Source organism: Bombus flavifrons, chromosome 12, assembly GCF_040668555.2.
Source record: "Bombus flavifrons isolate JBK064 chromosome 12, iyBomFlav1_principal, whole genome shotgun sequence".
In the NCBI taxonomy this organism is placed as follows: Eukaryota; Metazoa; Arthropoda; class Insecta; order Hymenoptera; family Apidae; genus Bombus; species Bombus flavifrons.
In genome coordinates, this window is record NC_138453.1 from 9,023,954 (window position 1) to 9,046,820 (window position 22,867).

General features: G+C 35.2%; 2 protein-coding genes across 7 annotated transcripts in view; one reads left to right on the plus strand and one right to left on the minus strand.

The window, feature by feature from the left end:
• The first annotated feature begins 32 nt into the window (after nucleotides 1-32).
• On the plus strand, nucleotides 33-19,642 carry Pdk (pyruvate dehydrogenase kinase). 4 transcript variants are annotated; one of them, XM_069124322.1, is made up of 8 exons: nucleotides 33-392; nucleotides 13,784-13,991; nucleotides 14,148-14,350; nucleotides 14,737-14,901; nucleotides 15,203-15,378; nucleotides 15,959-16,183; nucleotides 16,267-16,490; nucleotides 16,992-19,642. In XM_069124322.1, the coding sequence occupies exons 1-7, from the start codon at nucleotides 290-292 to the stop codon at nucleotides 16,453-16,455; spliced, it is 1,269 nt and encodes a 422-aa protein (XP_068980423.1). In that variant the 5' UTR covers nucleotides 33-289; the 3' UTR covers nucleotides 16,456-16,490; nucleotides 16,992-19,642. The 4 variants fall into 4 exon arrangements, with proteins under 4 accessions (XP_068980423.1, XP_068980425.1, XP_068980426.1 ...); XM_069124323.1 differs by having other exon boundaries at nucleotides 34-392; nucleotides 14,166-14,350; XM_069124324.1 differs by lacking the exon at nucleotides 13,784-13,991.
• atos (atos homolog atossa) overlaps nucleotides 19,077-22,867 on the minus strand; it is a 44,166-nt gene continuing 40,375 nt past the window's right edge. For all 3 annotated transcript variants that reach the window (XM_069124302.1, XM_069124301.1, XM_069124303.1), the window contains one exon: nucleotides 19,077-22,832. In XM_069124302.1, coding sequence (XP_068980403.1) covers nucleotides 22,664-22,832 — 169 coding nt within the window. In that variant the 3' untranslated portion in view covers nucleotides 19,077-22,663. The remainder of the gene's footprint in view (nucleotides 22,833-22,867) is intronic.

A 22,867-nucleotide genomic window follows, 5' to 3' on the forward strand; every position in this document is an offset into this window, starting at 1 on the left:
GCGATCGGGAACGAACATATAGAGGATCCCTTTCTTGAAACGCCAGTAATCGTGTCTAGTCTTGCCACGAACCATTGCGGTCGGAGGTGTCTCCTATCCTCGTACCGGCGTACTACTCAAAGAAGCCTCACTGTTCAACCTGCCTGCGGTAGATTCTGACAGTATTCCCGTGACTTTTAAACGGCAGCAAAAAAATTCTCAGAATAAGCTTTCGAATTTCGAGAGAAAAAAGTCGAAGGAAAACTAAGTCGACGGCTCATTAAGTTCATGTGTTACGACGTACGACGAGATGAAGCTCACGCAAAAGTGTTTCGGGAACATCAGCAAGATGCTGGATTTTTACTCGCAATTCAACCCCTCGCCGCTTTCGATAAAACAGTTCATCGATTTCGGTGAGTGTGAGGAGCTCGCTTTATTGGCAACTTTACACACCTCATCCAATTCTGAGCCTCAAGTGTCGAGAGACGTAGTAGACTGTATCTCCTTTTACCTACTCCTCGCTTTTTGTTTTCGTTTTCTCGTGTCGTTGTTTAGTTAGGAGGGACGAGAATGGAATCGATCGAACAACGACCTCGATAGAGCACGGGATATCATCTTCAGGGTCGCTTCGGTAAAATCTTGTAACGATCTTGGGGCATCGTCCCCATAGCTAGTTTATATTCTCAGTCAACAGCGACGATTGAATGCCAGCGATGGCGTTACTGCACCTTTTGTTTTCGTGGCTTGATGCAAACCAAAAATTAAGTGCAAAAACTGATACTTTCGCGAATAGGCCATTTCTGTTTAGTTGCGACTAATAATTCAGCTGCGTCATTCAAATTATACGTGATCGATGCTCTTATAGCAAAGTATAGAATTGAAAATGTGACATGATGTAATAGTTATACGAGTAAACAAAGTAGTCATTGCAACGTAAATTCGTTCCCTGTTCGACCAACAACCTTGACGATTAGGTTTTGAGTTAATTACGGCACTGAATGATCGATTACTTAAAGAGTAATGTCAAGTACGTATAACTTACTACAAGATTACTGCGTGTAATCTTCCCAAGTTTGTTTTTTTTCATATAAAATTGAATCAAAAATATTAATACTTTTGATATCAGATACTTAAAGGTCGGTAAGAAAATAGGGCTCGAAATTGTTACACAAAATCGAGATTGTTCAGTAGAAAAGCCATTTACAATCCATATTTACTTTTTAAAACCATATTTACGCATTTCAGCCACAGCAATCTAACGAGTACCACGAATTTCTAAAAATAAAATAAATTGGAGCTTCCTTCGCGAAAGATTCGAGGAAAATCGCACACTTGAAATTTCGAAAGAAATTCAGACATTAAGATGATGTTACTCTCGGCTTTCCTTTTATCGATCCCCAAATGTCACTGCACTCGTGCAAATGTCAGATTCGTAACAGTTTTCTTAATCTCAGCGCGCCTAATATCTTCGATTCTTGAATTATTCGGCATCTTTGATTAGTTGATGCGATATCGATTTCAGCACAGTGAATCCAATATCGTAATCATTTGGTCACCGAGGTCGCATTAAGCTGAGATTAGCCCACAAAATCGTACGAATTTAAGCTTGCATCATTTATTAGTGAGATTACTAAAAAAATTATGAGTTTGAGCAATGAAAAAATTATCAATTACTCTTCCATTTATACCTCTATATAAGATATCAAATCACTTGTTTTAAATTTTATATGTCTGGCTTAATGGAAAAGAAGATTAGGATAGAACAGATTTTCTTAGAGACTACCACATAAATCTATAAATATAAGATTCTTGGTAAAATATAATGTCGAAAGTTAAAGTTTAAGTAATATCATGGTTTATTGTGGTTAAGGATCTGTTTAATATGAGTGAGTAATACGTAATGGACTTTTGTTCACAAGCCTCATAATAATTTATCAATAATCTATGAGATTGGAATTATTGTAAAATCGATGCGAGAATCGACTGGAGAGTCGTTTCAGACCAAACCAAGAGACCAAAATAGAAACGCTCCTTTATAAGGATTATTTAGAATAAAGACGTGATATAATCGTTTTAAAACCCGAAATTAATATTGTAACGTTTTCATCCCTGTTATATTTCCAACCCAAAAGTTATATTTTACAAAGAATAAATAAACAAGAAAAGAAATGAAAACTTCCAACCATCGTCGCAAACAAACTCGTCTCCATTTGCCAACGTTTATTTTCAGAATAAAAACCTTTCTCAACAATAACAAACTTAATGTCCACTGCATTCTTTCCTCATTTCGTTAACATTGTATTTATATATTTATATATATATTTCGTCTGTCGATTAACTTTGTTGTCGAACTGTCAGACGTGCCAGACATCACAGAGTTGAGCGTGCCTCGTATTTCAACATTATGCTATTGTCTGTTCTTGTTAATGAGTCGACAACTGTACAGTCACCATATTCATATGTATGTCAACACAATGACAAAAAGTGCGATCTACACGAATTGAGGAACTCGTATCGAGAAATAAACTTTCACTAAACTAACTAAACTAACTAAACTAACTAAACATTTTAGATAATATTATGGAATCGATATAAACAATGATTTATATTGCAAAATATATTTAATTAACTGTCGAATGGAAATATTTCTAGAAAAGCAACTATTGTTACGAGATCCGTAACTTTTTAAGAAGTTGTCGGATTTTTCCTTGACATTGCTGATACATTCTGACGCCCGCTGCGGTACCATCGTCATCACAAACGTTTGGTTTGTTTAAAATTAGTAACGACGCTTGATTTTCAAAACAGAGATCAGAACTCAAGCGGTTTCACGCGGCGAGCAATTTAGCTACATTATTATCAAGAATTCTATGCAGCGTTTTGTTTGTTAAGTTGATTACGCGGCTGATAAATAATGCCAATGGCACGAGTCACGAGGCGCAATAACATCCTGTTTCGCTTTTTCTCCGCACCGTCTACAGTCTGGAATTAACGGATATGCATTCGTTGTTTTGTTATTCACATATTCAGTCATGCGTCTGCTCGTATCTATCGTTTTCTGATGAAAATAAGTTTGTCCAATATCGAATGAAAATTAAACCCTGACTGGCTGATAACGGGAATCTTCAGTCAGAATAAATATTGTCGCGGTGTTTGCCTTTTGAGTGTTGCGCTAAGATCAGACCTTGGCGAATCTGGTTCACATAGATCGCTTTAACTGTACTGTATAGCAAAGTGGTACTCTAAACAGAGGTACTTTCTGTCAGAGTGTCTTCTTTCACGTGGAAGCTGTTTAAGCCGCTTTTCAGGACGTAGCAAACAATTTATGGGTCTTTTGATCTATGAATAACGCGTTGTAATTCCTCAAATTATCATCAATTATCATCAAACTAGTTCTTGTGCTTGTATTTCGCATTTTGTACACTATTCGCAAACGACAACTATAACTATATATATATTTGAATTTATTCAAGATGTGCAAATTAATGAACGAATTAATAACAAATTGCATTTATACAAAATTAAAAAAGAGGATAAAGCATAGTACCTTGATGATTTCGTAACGTGTAGATTGTCGATTGTAGATTTTGAACAGGTTGCATTCTACAAAAAGTCAAAGTTGACCAATTAACTCGGAAAAGGCAATTCTTACATCGAATTCGGCCACTGTCAATGGTTTCTGGTGACTTTTACGAAAATAGAGTAACGTATACATTAGTAGTACGAATGGAACGCTGGAATTCTGCCACTTTTTCACGTCATTCGGTCAACGTGGGCGCGAAAACCTTTGGAATTTGAACTTTCAATACATTCCGCTTTAAATTCGCGCCAGCGCAATTTTCACGTAGACCAACCCTGTTACTATTTTTTACCCAGAAATTGTTCGTAATTCCATACAAATTTCCCGAAAGCTTGTCATTATAATTGTTTACACGTTGAAAGATATAATAACTCTCGTAAATAAGCAACGAAGTTATGAAATTTTGCCAACAGTTAAGGATATATCTGGTATTATTATGAAATGTGCAACAAGATGCAAAGATATATATTTAGTTACTTAAGAATATGAAATTGATTATCGAATTTGGAAATTACTTATCGTCCCTTTCCTCTGTCGACTTTATTCGATGCCGAAGTTTTTAATTTAACAACAGGGTCATGTTCTTTGTTTCAAACTTGACAATATGCCACGAAGAAAGTTTGCGAGAGCTTGAGGGCTTCGTCAATCTTTCATCTGCATATCGTATCGTTTTTCACCAGCAATTTTAAGTAATTTTTCATTTTCTTCATATCTTTGTTTAAATTTTACTGCGTTTAAAATAATTAAGATAACATGTTGCGGTAAAGGCTGTTGGATGATCATAGATATAGAAATACAAAAACCTAACGAAAACTGCGTGTACTTAAACGATCCAGTTTGCAATTGACGTAAGTAAAAATAAGGTTGCAGGCGGAGTGTTAAGTCGTGGTCTCTGAAAACCGATTTTCTAGAAATTATTTGTAATTTTAGTCACACTCTTATTTTCTGTCTGCTACCATTTGTGTTCTTGAGTAAATAATAATGTATACCTATTAACGTTATGGTGCAAAAGAGAATACACAATTTTTCGGCCGTGAGGAAGAAATTTAATAAATATTACTACTACTATTCTTGACTAAATAATGGGCCAAAATAAGGATGCATTTCAAAATATACAACGACGTGTAAAAGATTTTTACCTCGAGTTTAAGTCGTAACATATAAAATATTCGTTCTCGTTGGTATTTATTCTTTCTCCTTTGGTAAAGTTTCAAGCTGAGAATTTTCTCTTTCATAATGTAGCTCTTTTGTTTATTCATATAAGCGTGCATAAACGCATTCCTTTTAGGATTCTGTAAAGTGAGAGTTATTAAAAATTCAACATTTCCTACGTTACCACTTGATATTTGCCTTTCTATCGATCTTTTTGTTCTGTAGAACAGCAATGGTTAAACGTTATGAACGCCAAACACGTAGCAAGAGTTTCTGTTATCGGCGGCCTCCATCTAAAGCAATAACAAGTTACTTCGATTTCATAATATTTTCAATTTATTCGTCGTGCTTTTGGTTCCTTTCACTCGAATCGAGACGTTGATTGCCCAACGTTGTAAATTCGCGGTATTCCTTTTTTGTTGTTAATTGCCCCTAAAATAAATTGACATTAATTCGACATTTACCAAGCGTTATCTAATTCATTTAGCGAACGTGTTTTCTGTATGTATGCAGCCGGCGTAAGTCACGGGATACGCGTTGCCCTATGAAGCGCGCGTATCTACGTGCCTACTGTTGCACATTGAGATTGAAACTTTTAAAACTAAACAGCTGCTTCCTCTGACCGATCATAGATGCTCGTCGACCGTTCTAGAACTACCTATGGGACAGTGCTTAACACGTACAACACGTACAGTAAAAAAATACCGTTGGCCGATGAGTAACAATTGTTTTCTTGCCAACAATAATATTTTCCCCGTTGATTTGCTGAATAATTTACTTCCAATTCGTTGAAATTAAGCTAATAAATTCCTCGGTAATTATTTCTTTGCTAACAGATGTAAAATTAGGAGACAAGAATACATTGAATTAAAATATTAAAAATTTTTTAAATTAAATATATCAAATTAAGTAATAATGCAATTAAAAAATTTTCCTTTCAACATATCACAATTAAAATCCATTTTCTTTTTGTTTCTTCTTTTTGACCAATATTTTACATTCGCAAGAATTAAAATGAACTTGACGGAAATTAATTTGTCATTATTAAGTATCAACGTTACGTATTAAGTTCAATTCCATTGCTGTAGTAATTTCTCGTTAATAAGCGACTCGATCAACAGGTTAAATTCAAGTTGTAAATGTGTTCACGTTAGATTTCTAGTAAATATCGTGAGTTGAAGTAGACAATTGTTTTGAAACGAGCGGAAAATTACGAGACACTTGTTAATTTACATACAATGGTGAACCATTGCACTCACAATTCCCATATGGGAGATGCATCGCTCGAAAAAATGATTAGAATGCTTCCAGTTCCAATGCTCCAAGTTCTCCGCGGGAGGAGTAACTGGGACTGCAGTCTGGCCGAGTTTTTACTCCGAGACTGGTTTGCACTGGTAAAAGTATCGTTCATCCATTCCTTGAAATCCGACTACTAAACGGACGTCTAGCCTTGAGAAAATAGGTGTTTTCTCTCTTCCGGATTACTTAGAAACATCCATCAATTTCAATTTCAAATTGTTACTTGGAAAAAAAATATAAAAGTAATAGAAGATATATTTCTATGCAACCTTATATGATAGAAATGTATTTCCACATACGTACAATGAAAAGAATACGGAGAAATTTTTGTATTTATTTTCCGACGATAAGACAAACTTTCTCTGTTGTTACCAAACAACGATTTATCCATTATGCTTATATAATCCCCCGACACGTGGATTGTTTACACGTAAGTATCAGATATCATGGCATGTTACAATATGACGCAACGCGTAATTGGCAATTAAAATTTTTTCGATAAATTTTTATTTCGCTTGGAGTTATCAGTAGGCACGAAATATTTGGCGATATTTTACGAAAAGAAGCGACGCAACCATTGGTATTCAAGAACATGACAACAATATATGGTTTGCGAGTTCCACATTAAGCGACCGTTCAAGTTGTCCACTTTCGTAGAACCATCGAAATCAGTTTTGTCGATCGTCCTAAAAATATTTCGTAACACGTGATTTTCCAGTTGAAAATGAAACGTGTACGTTTCTATTTTCCCTGCGATAGTTTGAGCAACTCGAGGGAATTATCAAATATTCTTGAAGGTCTCTGTCGATGAAATTTCGGTAACCATCGATGGTCAAGTTCATCGGGATTAACATATGCGTTGGGATGGATAAGATAGCTTTCTCGTAGGCCACTTTGTATCATGTTTGCACTTTCATTATCATCGAGAAAATGTTCCTTACACTCTCGCGTGTACATAAATCGGACGCTATTTCGCGTCCTCCAATTTTATTAATGCGTCGCCGTTATACGATACTGGCCTATAACGTCCGCCGGAAATAAATCTATTTTTACGAAAGTACCTACCTCGTTCGATTCGTAAAGTAAACTAGACCGGGATAAAGCATCTACTGTCACGGAATCAGAATAAATAAGGAAGTGACTAAATCTGATTTCAAATAATAAAATAATGAAGGAATCGAATGTACGGATGTATTTATAAACAAGCTTCGTGTATATTTGTTAAATCTGGCGTAATGTGACTCTTGGGATATCTTGAAAGTCGAGAATCAAGATAATTGGAAGAAGATTAGAACGAAAATGAGAACTTCGGGTCGCCGAAGGAAATTGATTTAAAATAGCACAAACAGTCGAGATATGACGTAGATACTGTTTCTGAAGCTAGTTAACAAGTTTATAATGGTAGTTGTTTCTTTGAATTGAAAAAGCTTGCGTCTTTTAATTCTAATGCTCGATCCCCACAGGATCGATCGATCGATCGATGTATACATATATTCGTTGTCGTCGTTTGAACTTCGACCTCCTGGTCGGAAAGTCATTTTCCACTTCGTCACATCGAGTTTTCCAATAAAAGCGAGAACGTTTAATTTCATCTTTCTCGTGTTACATAAGGCGTGTGTGTAGTGTTAACATCAGAGTTAATGCTGTTAATCAACAATAATTACGTTCTCGAAGCGTGTTCAGCAGCACGTTGCAAGCTCGTTTTCTATCTTACGTAACGTTTCCTGTTCAGTTTTATCCTGTGGACATTAAACGGCCAATTATTTGAAATGAAACGAGTTTTCTACTATAACTACAATGACTCACGAAATTATTCGAAAACAGATAAAAAGATTCCATGAATATATTATGTATACATATATTATGCGAAAAATTAACCGCAGTGTCATGATTAGTTTGACGAGTTTGTAAGTAAATTTATATTTCAGTGAAATTGTAATACTTTCGGTATTTTATCTATTTTTGTATAATTAGTAATTTACTGCACTTTTCGGATACAATATTCAGTATAAGTTTAATAATATTCCAACAGTCTATAAAATATGCAAAAAATATATTATATTAATATTTTTGTGCACTATACATATCTTATCAGTAAAGTTCTTGAAACAAATCTGAAACTATACATAGAAAATATAAGATATTTAATGAAGTTATTTTTAATTAAATATATTACACATAAACCTATAGACTGACCCTATTTTTATCGATATAATTATGACAGTCGCGTCTCAATACGGTAAATCCGAAGCGTTCGAATGACTTCGTGAATTAGAGTACATGTGCAAATTCGTTCTCTGCGGAAATGGAAATATCGGTCCGCAGATAGATAACGGGTGGAGAAAATCGTTTCTATCTTCGTTCGTAGGCTGAATGATTTACAGCGATTCAATTCATGTTCCTCGGATGAAGGGCGTCAGTGCGATTGGTTTGAAAGCTTGCTCTTTTCATCGGAAATGTCTATTTCTCGATATCCCGTTGCTTCGTTCTGATTCTTGGAAAAACAACGAATGTAAATAAAATTATTAGAAAGGCGGATCGATGCATACGAGTCTGGACAGAGAGACTTTGTAGCATCGTATTATATTGAAACATGACCACGATGCGTCATCATTTACGTTTATCGTTGCCTGTAACACATACTGCGTTATTGCTTCTGTGTAAAAATCAGACACATGTATGTATGCTCTTTTGTAAATGTCAATGTAACTTTTATATTATCTCTCTAACGCTAAAAGCCTTTAAACATTATCTGAAAATTGGAAAATTAGTTAGTACGCTATATTCTTTTTGGCTTTTAGCAAATAGAAATATTCTTTAAAAAAGCAAACACTCGCGCGATCGATTTTTATAGGTAGTTAATAAAATAATTAATATCACAGTAAATCAATAGACAGATTAATTTTTCTAATAGTAATCGTAGAAAATTGGCAAATGTAATTAGAAATACAGAAAAGACACGGGACGATGCGAGATATTAAATTCTGGAGGGAATACTCGTGTGTCTAGCCTGGTACATCGGGATCTACTTCGTCAGAATTAAAATAGGAGAACCTTATCGATAGAAGATAGATATTAATAGCATTTCTTATGAAAATGCATATCGTTATGATAAGGATGCAGTTAAAGAAATAGTACACAAATAATAATTTATTTTATCTAAATATCGTAACGAATATTAAATATAAACTGTATATGAAATATGTCTCTGCAAAATATATACTGCGTACGTTTTCAACACTTTACTGTGTACATCCTTATATTTCTGGGATCTTAACTTTTTCATAAATGAATAAACATCCATAGTTAATGAATCGAGGACAGAGCTTGATATACTTTTAAAATAAGCGTTGTATCATCTGGTAATCATGAGGTAAAAAATTATAGAAATACTTTCGCGCAATATTTCCGTATTCGATAAAGCAATGCGGTTCTATTAAAAGAAACGATAATTGAATATAATCCTTTTAATTCTCGGAGAGCTCCGTGAAATAAAAGACTCCTTTGGAAGCTTGAGAATCCATCGCACTCTCATTAGATCAAAGCTACTAATTACGCGATTTACTCCAGGCGACTGGGTTAAGCTTCATTCGCTTCTTCGTTACCTGTTCTTCAATTCGCTAAAGACTCTCAATGATACGGTGCATATGGGTCAAGCTGTTCGCTGTTGAACAGAAGTTAATTCACTTTTCACTCAAGGAAAAATTGTGTCACGTGCATTCGATTATGGCATACTGTTCGTTAGGAACTTAACAAATGGTCGTATTTCATTCTTTTTTTTTATCGTTTGTCGAAGTTTATTACGGCCTGTTACATGAATATGCTTGCAGTCTACTGATTAGCTTTGCTCCTTGAACGGTAACTTATTCGATAGGTTTCATTTATGAATTAGCTACCAAGGAAAGAGAATCGATCACATTGACATTTGAAATAAGTAACGCCGTCAATCGTAGAATCACCATTGTCATTTCTGTATTATGCAGCTGCACTTGTCGTCTTCTTTCCTTTAAAATGTCCGTGCAGGTTCTCAATGATCCGACTGAACTGCTATAGAAAACGTATGACGTTCTCGAATGTACAGAGAACAATCCATTGAGAGACATTGCATGCTTCACTGCAATTCGATGCAGTGTCTGACCTTGCGAACAATCGCGATGAACTCCTTGGCAAATCGGCCAATGGACTGTGCACCTCTGTACGTAAGGTGAAGCGCTGTTTCGTTAATGACATGCATAAGAAGAACGATCGACGTACAGAGTCCGTCTGCGAAATATATAATCGCACGAAATATGTAAACAATCTCCATTCTTTCAGGTTGTTGTTCACGTTCTGTTTGCTTTCAAAACATGTCGATCCGATTTCGCAATATTGTATCAATTAGACACGTTTTTTCTTCTTTGTCTGGGTCGCGTTATCGGCTGAATGAAATTTCCAGCATTCTTTGTTTATCTCGAACGGAACGAGTCTGGAAGAAAGTACTTTTTACCAAAACACGTAGCGATTATTTTTTCTAACTACGATTCACGTGTTTTGTCTGACAGCAGGTTTTTTACGATCGTCTGGTTCTTTCCTAATTAATGCGATCTCATATAAAAAAAAAAAAACGCGAAAGAAGTTGATAATTGGAAAGTTTTTCAACATCGCAGACACATGAACCGGAAAGAAAAAGATAATATTGCCAAACAAGCGAGTACTTGCAATATTTGAAAATTGTTATTCTTAAAAGATGCAACACATCGTTTCTCGATATTTATGGAAACTCAATTTAAGGAATTTTCTGGGAAAGGCATATAGAACAAAATAATTAACCGAGTAATAAATTGCGTTATGTTTCGATTCTAGTTTTTCTTTTAATATTAGCTACAGTTGTATTTATATTTGTTAGATAACGTGGAATATCCTGGTATTTATACAAATTTATATTTATGTAAACGTAATGAACAAGATACAATTTACAAAGAAACCTTTCGTCCTCTGTATGAGCATTATAACTAGCTTACGAGGCTCTTAACAAATTTCATTCCTTTTACGTTTCTAATATAAATAACAGTTTCATAAAAATAATTAATAAAAAATTATTTTGTCTGTATATCATAATCCTTCTAATTCCTTTTCGATAATGTTTCTTAATTAATCCACGAAAGCAATAAAACGCAATATTCCTAGTAATTGATTTAAGAATAATCTCCACGAGGTATTGTACAGCTTAAATGTTATTTGATGTTACAATTAAATGATAATGATACTGATATAGATATCGAAAGGGATCATTTTATGGTTCATCCGACGGATTTTTGTGTGAATAGATAACTCAACGAAAACCAGTTTGTTTTCATCAATTTCGATCATAGAGAACTCTCATAAAAAAATACCCTCTATCTTGTTCGGTCTGCTCGGTGCTGATAAAACCAATAGGTGATTTCACGGCAATTTGTTATCTTGGCGGTATATCAGCTGCTCACCGATCTATCCAATTAGAAAGAAATGCAATTTCCTGTAATGGAAAACCTGACATTTGAAAATTTTCAATAGAAACGCTCTTGTTATCGACTAACCTTGCTGATAGTCAAAATTCAGGTTTTAAAATTTGAAGAATTTTTCAAAGGAATTCCGATGGATGTTTCGGTGCATTTAGTGGTGAATTATTCAGATACTGAAAGGATCTATCCATATTCTGACATAGAATCTACAAGCATGTGAAAGTATTATAAACCTGGCAAATAGCTTATTTCTATTAAATTTTCATTTGTAATAATAGAAATTTCTGCTTAAAATTCTAATATCGTTGACAGATTGAACAATCTTGTGCGCAGATTATGAAACTTACTAGTATACGTGATGTATATATATGCAGTCTCGTAAAATCACTCAACGAATAAGAGACAAATTTAATCCAATTGAGCAATGAGATCAAGTTATTGTTCGATGGAAATGCGATATCGCCGATGACGTAAATGCTGGTCAAATCCTACCTCTGTTAACCGACCACTACTTTATCACAAATATTTATATTCTTGATCAAACAGGAGAGACAGTAAAACACAATCTCGTCTGTCGGTATACTTTACCGAATGTACAGAGAATTCTTTTATCTATAAAATATTAGATAGTGCACGATACTTTGAATAATTTATGTATTTTTGCATATTATGAAAGAAGACATGTACCTTCTTATGTGCATATTTGCCCTTTGAAACCCAGAAATATATAAAATCCACGGTTTATTCATCAGAGTCAATACCTGCAGGAATAAATGTTAGCCACTTTTAACCGAAAGATACTTTTGAAATCCATTAAAGCCGCTGCTTCGGCTAAACAAATTTACCCAGACGTGTCTCAGTCTCTTTCTTCCGTATTCTGAATTACTCTTCGTCAACTCAACGCCATGCTGATTAAGCAGAGCCGCTTTAATTGAAAATTAAATAATTAAACAATTGCGGCTCGGTTGCGAAGAGAAACTCAAGCACAGCCTTATTGTACTTGATGCAATGTATACAATTAGACGTGGAATTAGTATTATCAATACTGATACACATTTATTATTTAGGTTACTAAGTCTACAAGCTACGTAAACAATACGATCGATTGAATGACGTTTCACAGATAATACACGGCGCAATAAGTCGATTTCTTTGAAACAATCGCTATCGATAGACCACTCCTTAAATCGTGTGTAAAGATGTTATTTTTGGTTGTAGTTGAGAATCTCGATTCTTATCATCACGACTATTATAACAACAAGTTTAGTTAAAATTGTATTCTATCGATCAACCGATAAATTAAATTTTCTAAGAGACGTGCACGTAACTGGAATATGAAAAGCGTCTGTACCATGGCGATATGAGGCCAACGCCTTGTCAGAATTGATAAAACGTATCAATTTTGCCAGGCTCGTGCCCACACGATCGAAGTAGCAAGGAAACGCATACACGTAAGCGTAGATGCAAGTATAATATATGTATGTAGGAAGGTTGATCTACGACCTACTTATAGCTTCCTAAAACTCGATACTACTACAAAATGCTTTTTCCAATGACTCGACTGCATACCTTTCTAATCTATGATAATTTAACACTCTAAATGATTTCCATTTCACCAATGAAGAATCCATATTACAACCATTTTCACATATTTCATAAATGCATGAGATTTATCGAAACATAAAAGATTAAATGAGAAGAAATAAATTTTCTCTACCAACGCGACGCATTATTTTCTAACCTAAATTTCTAGACATATATCGATCTTTGTTCCGACGACGAGGAATCGATGTTCCAATTATTTTTATATGCTATGACAATTTATGTTATTTACCAAAATGTCTCGAAACGCAAAGGGAAAAAGAAAAAGGAGAGAAAAATTAACGCGAACTTCTTGACTGACGCAAATAAGACAAACGCATTGCAAGATATCGCGTATCGTCGTTGGCACGAAATAACGTTTTTCATGAAATTGCTCTTCCTTTCCTATAGAGCAATCGAGCTTACGCAACGAGACTCTGTTTACAGAGTTCATCGTTCCGCCTTTCTTCGATGCATCAAAACAACTCCAAAACGTTTCTTTTTGATAAAGATTTTATACCAAGTCATTATCGCGGATTTTTTGTACGATTATCTCTTAGATTCATTGCCGAACAGCCTGGTCTACCGATCACGAGACAGGCAAACATGGCAATAACAAAATATATTTGCAGAATAATTAAAAAAAAAAAAAGCAAAGGAATAAGTGATTCATTATTGAATTTCTAATTATAGAAAATGTTGAACGTTTCAGGTCTAAGTGCCTGTGAGAGGAAGTCTTTTATATTCTTAAGGAAGGAGCTACCTGTCCGATTGGCCAATATTATGAAAGAGATCCATTTGCTACCAGAGAATTTATTGAAAATGCCTAGTATGGGTATAGTTAATAACTTGTATGCCACTTCGTTTGAAGATATCATGCACTTCGAGAAGGTTGAAGTGAACGAGACCACTTTAGACAAGTGAGTCTTCAACGTTAGAAAAATCTCTCGAGGGATTTACTTTCCATTCGTTCGTTACGATATCTCGTATAAAGATAACGCTCTTCGTATCCAGTTTCGATAAAAAAATCGATGTTTTCTTTCACGCGGACATAAGTAAAATATGGTTAAATTAAGTTCGCTTCTGCCTTATAGATTCTGTCAGACTTTGGTTAAAATCCGCAACAGACACAAGGATATCGTCGAGACGATGGCGCAGGGTGTGCTGGAATTGAAAGAAGCCCACGACGTTGACGTTCAAACGGAGAACAACATCCAGTATTTCTTGGACAGATTTCTAATGTCCCGAATCTCCATTCGTATGCTCATCAATCAACACAGTAAGTTTATCGGTGCATTTCGTGTGAATTATAGAAGAAAGACACGATGGTCACTTTGCGATTAAACAGGTGAATTTTAATACGACGAAATTGAGAATAACTTAGGTTAGGTTCGAAGATGAAAATGTCTAAAAAATATCTAATAGGTTAAAGTTTTGCAGATGCCAAAGGTATAATTGTTAAGACGATTTGATAATTTTGAAGGGAGCGAGAAAACATGTGCTTAGTTCTGAAAACGAGTGAAAAGACAATTTAAAACTGCTTCTGTGTAAAAAAAAAGGAAACGTGTTTTGCCATGTTCTTTCCCTGCAATCTTCGTGTATTATCTAACGTACTTGGAGATATTACCGGTATGGTTGTTGAAAGAAGCATATCTTCTGTTGCAGCTCTTCTATTTGGCAGCGAATTGAATGGGCACAGTACACACGTGGGATCCATAGACCCGTCTTGCGAGATTATCAGCGTTGTGAGAGACGCGTATGACAAAGCGAGATTGCTGTGCGATCAATATTATCTGGCTAGTCCGGAATTGATAGTCCAGCAACATAACGGCAAGTTTGAAAAATGTTGATTGTACTAGAGTATTGCTAGTAAGTAGTATAACATAATCAATTTTTTATAGTAGGTATAGTTTATAGAGTTGCCACAGTGAAACCTTTGAACTTTGCGATCAAAGATAATGTACGTAGAACAGACGAAAGATATATAATAATGAGAAGCTTTCAATGTGGCAATTATTATCGCGTTTTTTATATAGACAGTGACATAGAAAGAACGATAAAAGGAGAATCCTTCTATGAAAGAATTTGTTCTTTTACTGTTCGTTATTTTTTTTTTATTTTTTCTTTTCAGAGCTGGAACGATGTAGTCAAATTAGAATAGTTTACGTACCGAGCCATTTGTTCCATATGCTGTTCGAACTTTTCAAGAACAGCATGCGAGCTATTATGGAGCATCATAGCTCTAGCGAGGAGTACCCGGCGATAGAAGTGATCGTGTCCCGCGGTGAAGAAGATATTTGCGTCAAAGTACGATTTACGAATCATTTTTAAATTTTGCAAACAATTATAGCAGTTAGAGCATGTAGTCAGACCGACGCGTGAATTACGACAATCGAATCTATCAATAAACATAGTCTGCGTGGAAATTGAGTCAGACGTTTCGCCAACATTGATATCGAATATCGGCGTGTCAGATATTCGATACGAAACATGCTCGCAATCAGAGCGTGTTAACTATATAGAATATCATCAAAATGTGGAAACAATCGTAAGATCTGTGTGTAAGAAGCGGCGAAGAAAGTAGAAATTTAATTCTTACAATTCTCTTCCATAGTCACAATTTTAAAAAGCAGAATTCGATAATATAGATTGATCGAAGAAACGAATCGCGAATGAAATGTTGCACTATTGCGATATTAATTCTTAATGGATTAATTACTTAATTAATTGAAATATATAAAATATGCAAAGTATAGTAGACGTTATATAACATTTAATAGGTAAAACAATTTTCCACCCAGGTTCCAAATTTTTAATTATCTTGGTAAAAATATAAGTTTGCATAAATGTCTGCGGTCTAATTACATTACATGGAAAATTCTTGTAGATGTCTGACAAAGGTGGTGGTATTCCACGCTCGCAAATGGACCATTTGTTCAAGTACATGTACAGTACAGCGCCTAAGCCAACCAGAACCGATGCTCACACCGTTCCACTTGCTGGATACGGCTACGGTCTTCCAGTATCACGATTATACGCTAGATATTTCCACGGTGATCTCGTGCTGCAAAGTTGCGATGGTTATGGTACCGATGCTATTATATACCTTAAGGTAAGAGCCGTGTATTGTAATTTCATAACGTGGTATAATATTGTCTTCTTCTTCGTCTATTGAATCGACGTTCCGATCGACAGGCATTGTCGAACGAAGCCAACGAGCTGTTACCAATCTTCAACAAGACTTCCTCCAAGTTTTATCGAACTCAAGTATCAACTACCGATTGGAGCAGTCATTGCGGTGGTGGAATGGCCACGAGGCAACTACGTATGAGCCACGACCAAGGGCACAAACTCCCACGAGGGAAGGAGATCAGCCATTGCTAGTAAAATTCCTTGTCTATGGACCAAAGAGAGGAGAAGTAAGTATATATTCGCAGACTTCGACGTTTGAAGAGCACGAGAGAAAAATATGACAGGACCATTTTTGTTGATTCTCTGACTTTTGTATCACCCGGTGGTTTAAACCATTGTTACACTGTTGCAAATTTTTATCATTATTATTTATACTTTCATAAGAACTTTTATAAGAGATATTATCGTTGAAGAAAAGCGCAAATGCAATTCTGAAATCAAGTGGAAATATAATTTTGATGTGCAATTTATCTTCTATGGAAAACTTCTATGGAAGTTTTTCTAGAAAATTTCTTTTCGCGCTTCTCAACTGTGGCTTTCATTCTTTTCTCGTGTAAATTATTATTATTCATTTATTCTCCTGTAATTTAGAATACAATCTCACAACTTGTAGGCGAGCAGTGCGTTTTTATTTGCAAAATGTTAAAATGAGTTCACGCATTCTTTCCATTATACTTAAATGTCTACTAAAAACTGATATTTGGTGTCTGCATTACAATCGTTCTTAGTGTTTCAGTGTTTCCTTTTTAACGAGGCGTTCTGCTAATGAGTACTGACATAATCAACGGAACGTCGTGAGACGGAGCAGCTGCTTCTGCTGTAGGTGATTCGGAAGAAGCCTCACGACTTCCGTGTTACAATTTGTAGAGAAGTAGCAGGGATTTATGTAATCCGGTACATATTTTTCACGACAAACTAGATAAATTAAAAAAAAGAAAACTAGATGACTGGCCGAGCTGCAGTGACGCTATTGCTTCGTCAGGAACGTCAAATGTCTGATTGCTCGTTGTACAACGCCCACATATCACGACTATCAAAATTTGACTGCACTTCGCGCGTTTCCAATCTTTTTCTATTTTCTTTTATTTTATTTTTTTTTTTTTTTTTAGTTCATTGTGCGTTAGTAACGCAAAATGACGAAAATGATTAAATGTATGGGGCACCCAGATAGCTGAGAAAGTTCGTTTTTTTTAACATTTAATTTCTCCTCGGCTCTGTTACCTCATTACGTGATTTTAATTAGTAAATAAGGAGTTCACAAACGGTTTAGGCAAGAAAATTTGAAATTGTAGAATTTACCTGGGCACCCCATCAAGATCATTTTCTCCTTTTATATCTATAGACACACGTGTTTAATGCTTTTATTGAGCCAGCATTTTAATTGTATAATTAGTTTTATTGTATATAACTGCTTTTATTCGAGCGAGAAAATGTGCAAACGTACGTTTGGCTGCACTTCGTGATTGATCGATACGAAAGCGAGGAGGAATTTTCCACTCGTTAGGGGGAATTTTTATAGGAGGATGCCACAAAACGTGAACTGTGATTTGATGCGTAATTTTAGTTAAATGTAGCTAGGCAAACTTCGAACCTGTTAATGTACGATGTTATCCGCGTCTGTGAATTTTAAACTGTGTAAAGAAACGAAAAGGAAAATCGATAACTTAACGATTCCTTAGACGTGCGAATTAGATAAAAATGACATGCGAGTCGGGACGACTGACTGAAAAGGATAACGAAAGATGATATTGATATCTAGCTTCAATTTCAGGAAAGTATTTTGTATACCGTGTAACAAGCAACTGAGAAACTCTTAAGGAGCACTTTCAGGTGTCCCAGTTTTCAATGGAATTTTTATAAGACTAAGCGAAAACAAAGATTTGTACACGCAATAAATTCCTTTCCTCGCAAACACCGTGAGTTTCGTACGTGTTTCGTTTATATTCTAAGGTATTTTACATGCATTTCGTCATGAACGTGTTAAATTCAGCCAAGAAGGAACTCGAAAAGATTTAAAATGATGCAATATCGTCACGTTCGTGTAGAATATTCTTTGTAAACTTTCTGTTTTCGAATGCGAAGCGATACAACATCGCCCCTGTATATTTTATTCGAAATTATGTAATAAAGACTTCTGTATATGTTTGTAAAGAGTAAAATACGATAACATTTAATTTCCACAAAGAAACAGGTACAATCTTCATACCTTAGAATACTAAACAATTTTTTAATTTTTACCCTTCTTAGGATTACTGTAAAGAGACTGCATAATTTGCGTATATGCTGCACGTTTTCTACGGTTTATTATCATTTTATTTCTTCAAACGAGAGTGACTATCATAGAGGGAAAGAATTTAAAGAGAATTGCGAGCTATTCCTAAACTCGTTACACTGTGACGCGACAATTATATCCCGTCGAAGGAACGACGTCATTTCTACGAATATGTTTTCTGTGGAATTCGATTCACGAAATGATTTCACAGTGTAGCTGCGAGTATACTCTGTATGTGTTTCTCCGTGTATATAATTCTAAATTTCTAGAGCACTCGGACTAATATTTGTCTAGAAGACAGTTTCGAGTTATAATTATAGACTGTAGGGGCATTCGCGTGAGTAACGCGAGTGAACACTTGTAAACATTGTTAATAAATATATTACAAGATATTTAAAAATGGATAATGTCATTTCTTCATAGTTTAATATTAAACGATTATGTATGAATGAATTCGAAGAATCTAATTCGGTTTGACATCAATACAGCATACAAGGCTTCGATGGAAATTACTGGTCTATCAAGTAAACACACAGAACAATTGTTGTAATGCATTGCTGTAGTTTTATTACGTTTGGCCATGCGTACCATAAGTGTGAGTTCGCTCTCGACAAATGTTTCTCTCTGACCTCACGCTTCGCTCGCTAAAAATAATAAAAAGTATATCTTAATAATAACAATAATTTTCATTTATAAAATAACACTACCCTATGTACATGTCTGGCGTCCATCAATGTGTTCAGGTGACTCAACAAATGACTCAACAAAACGTTCTACAATTATCATTGACAAATAAAGCTCACAATTATCATTGATCGAACGGTGCTCATCTTCTTTTCCTTGCTGTTTTTTTTTTCTTTCAATTATCGAGAGACCGAACAATCGATGATAATTTACAAATCAGGTTTTAGCCACGTCGACGTTTGGTAATTAAAATTATATACTGGCAATAAAAAATAACTTCCATTAAAAAAAACGCTTTAAAATATAATCAAATGAAAACAAAAACTAAAACACATTGGAGAAAATTGATAAAACGAAATGGAAGTAATTATGAAGAATAAAATAAAATCTTTTATGGCCGAGAAATAAAAGTTAAAATAGTGATCGAAGCTGTTGGATTCGAAACGTTTGCGTCGTTGAGCGCTTTCAAAAGCCTATCTTTTCCTTATTTTCCTTTTGTTGTTAAGTTTGGCACCGTCGACTTAACTCGTCCCCCTTTTCCAGCAACAAGAGAATGCGTTTCGACTTCGAAGTAATTACGAACCATTATTCCGACAAAAGTTTATCACAATAATAAAATTCTTAGTGCGCGTCCTACAAGTTAGTGTACAAGTTAGTCATCTCTCGATTGCAAATTCCAAAAATACAATATTCGTATTCTCCTCCTATCTCAATGAATTTTTTCAAGAAAGGTACACTAATGAATTGCACATATTTTTCGTTCAATTTCCGTCGTATGAAAATTAATTACACGCATCGTTGAGATCTCCCTGTTAAAGCTACCAAGCGACTTTTCAATGATCTGGGAAAATATGCTATTAAAATTCGCAGCGTGTACACTTCGTTTTTCTAATCGTCCCACAAGCGAGATCCAATTGAAAAAAAATTCGCTTCTAATCGGTTGGCAACAGACATCCAATACTTTGGAAAAAATTTATTATTCATCGTGGCGTGGAAGTGATGATTTTAAAGTGGAGAAACAATAGAGAACAAGAGGAGTTTCCCGTGATTTTTAGAGATTTTTCAATGGACCCCGCTTTTGCTTTCTGCTTCTGTTTAAATGGGATCTCTCGATCAGGCAAACAACTATTGCTAAAACCCCCTTAAATTGTTATTCAACGATTCATCTATGCTACAATGTATTTACAGCATGGCAGTGATTATACACTCTATATTTCCTTGCCGTACAATACACGTGCTACAAAAACTTTTGCAACGTTAAAACAGCTTAATTCTTCATCGACCAGTGAATTTGAAATAATATTCTCGTATGATTCAGGCAAAGTATTATCGACGTGGATCAACGTAAACGTATTCGTCAGCATACGTAAGAGTACACAATATATTTCTCGTTCTGAAAGACAAATTTCTTTGAACGAATCACAAAATCCATCTGTTACGTCTACGTGTCTCCACCGTGTCAAGTTAATCGAATTCTAATTTTAATAAGAGCGAGCATAACAAATGCCCGGGAATTCACCTGAATTGACATCTTATCTAAATAGCAAATTTGGTCGTATGTAGATCTAAACAAATTTGACAATTTTTCATCTGACAGAAATCGCAAAAGGCGCAGATAAGTTAAACGACAAATTAAAGAAGTTTCGCGATGAAAGAAAAGTCAGTGAGTGATCCATCAGGTGAAATTCAAGCGGTCTTCGTGCGAATGCGAATAGTTTTCTTCCTAAATTATCTTCCTGTTTTCTTGTTGATTTCTGTTTTCTCATGCGCGTAGAAAAATAAGGGAAACGTACAGTCATTTAATACAGAGACAATAATGAGCGCCGTATAACTGCGAAATGTATGTGTAATTTTTTTTTACGGTTAGTAGTTACGCTCGGTATGGTTACATTCCTCATACGACATTAGTATGATTATTAATTAATCTAGGACATATTCACTACTCAAATAGATACTTTATAATATAATTACTCTTTATAGTCTATCAAAATATTCATCACAGTGCTACGGACACAAGATTGTGTTCTGTTTATACGTGTAAATAATGATTCTTTTTCTTCGAGCAGGAAAAGTCGTGTAATCCAGCCACTCGTTGATTCGCAAACTACATCGTTTCACACGAAAGTGCCTTCTTACATTTTTCTTTACCCCTTTCTCCCTCCCCCTCTCACTCTCTCTCTCTCTCTCTGTTTCTCTTTCTTTTTCTTTCTCTTGTTGCTTTTTTTTAATAAAATAAACGACGATGTCAACCGTCTTTCAATTTTCTTCTGAAAATATCAACGAATCGATAAATGGTATCTATTTAAATTACACTTTAAACGATTTCCTAGATCACATAGTTCTCTGTTTATCATTTGTACAATAGTTTGAGGATTCTTCTAAATGTCAACGAGAGACCTGATTCTTGATATTTTCTATGCTCGTATCACTTATTTCTTCTTCCTTCTCTCTTTCTTTACTTCTTTCTTTTACTAACGTAGAGTGCTACACACATATGACAGTATCATCCCGTTTAAAAAATTCTTAATCGACTTTTACACATGACTTATATTTACAACAATAAACCAGAAAGATGGCCTAGCAAGGAGATCGTCTATCTTATAATTAAATCGACGAACTCGGGACAACTGGAAACCTTATTCGTTTCCGTCTGAAAATATACGATTAGTACGAATGCGTTCGAACGCGAGAAATATGAAAGACAAAAATTCAAAGCGACAATCGTCGCCGAAAATCCGAGAACGCTTACAGTGTATAAATTCAATTCAACGAAAAACAATAATTCATTCAATTGAACTAAAAATTTGGATTCGCAAAGAAACTAAAACCGAAAGAAATCATTGTAAGCTGAAATTAACATACGCCTTCTTTTTCCGCGTTGAAGATAGCATTACCGGTAATTTGAGAAGAAAGAAAATAAATTGCAGCTAAACAATAAGCAAAACAATTCTTACTAAAGCGGCTCGCAATATGCCCCTTAACATTCCTTTCTCCTTACCAATCTGGAACGTTACAATTACGAAAAACAATCTTTTCTTCTGAAATTTCCTGCAAACATTTTTCTCCAAACTGTTACGTTGCCTTCTCATATTCTTCGCGAAAATAATCTCAAAATATGAATGCCCTACTAAGGACCGCCAATATACCTTCTTTTTGCGAAGGATGGTCTTAATTTACTACAAAAATCTTTCTCCATCTGGACATTTTCTTCTTTTTTTTTTACAACCTTCTTTCCTCTTCTTGAAAAGGCCATATTCACAAAGATTTTCTATCAACTCCTTTTCACGATCATTCTTCGGTAATATGAAAGATTTCTCAGGCATTATTTCGAGAAGATCTGTTTGGATTTCTAAAAACAAAAGCTGGTCTCTGCTAAACCTCTGCGTGAAGGGGACTAGGCGAGCGGAGTGACTGACAGCAACCCCATGGAAAGAGCCACGTGGCTCAGCACCTTGGCGAAAATTTCGGGTTGGTAGGACCATGGATGTAGCTTCGCAGTTCCTTTGGTGGCTCTGACCCAAAATCCGACGCCGTGTCAACGTCGGACTTGCGACAAATGATCATACGAATGTCCGTATGTAGATAGATCCGGCCAGACTTACCGGACATAAATCTGAAATGAAATATTTAACTTTAGCGTGGCAGTAG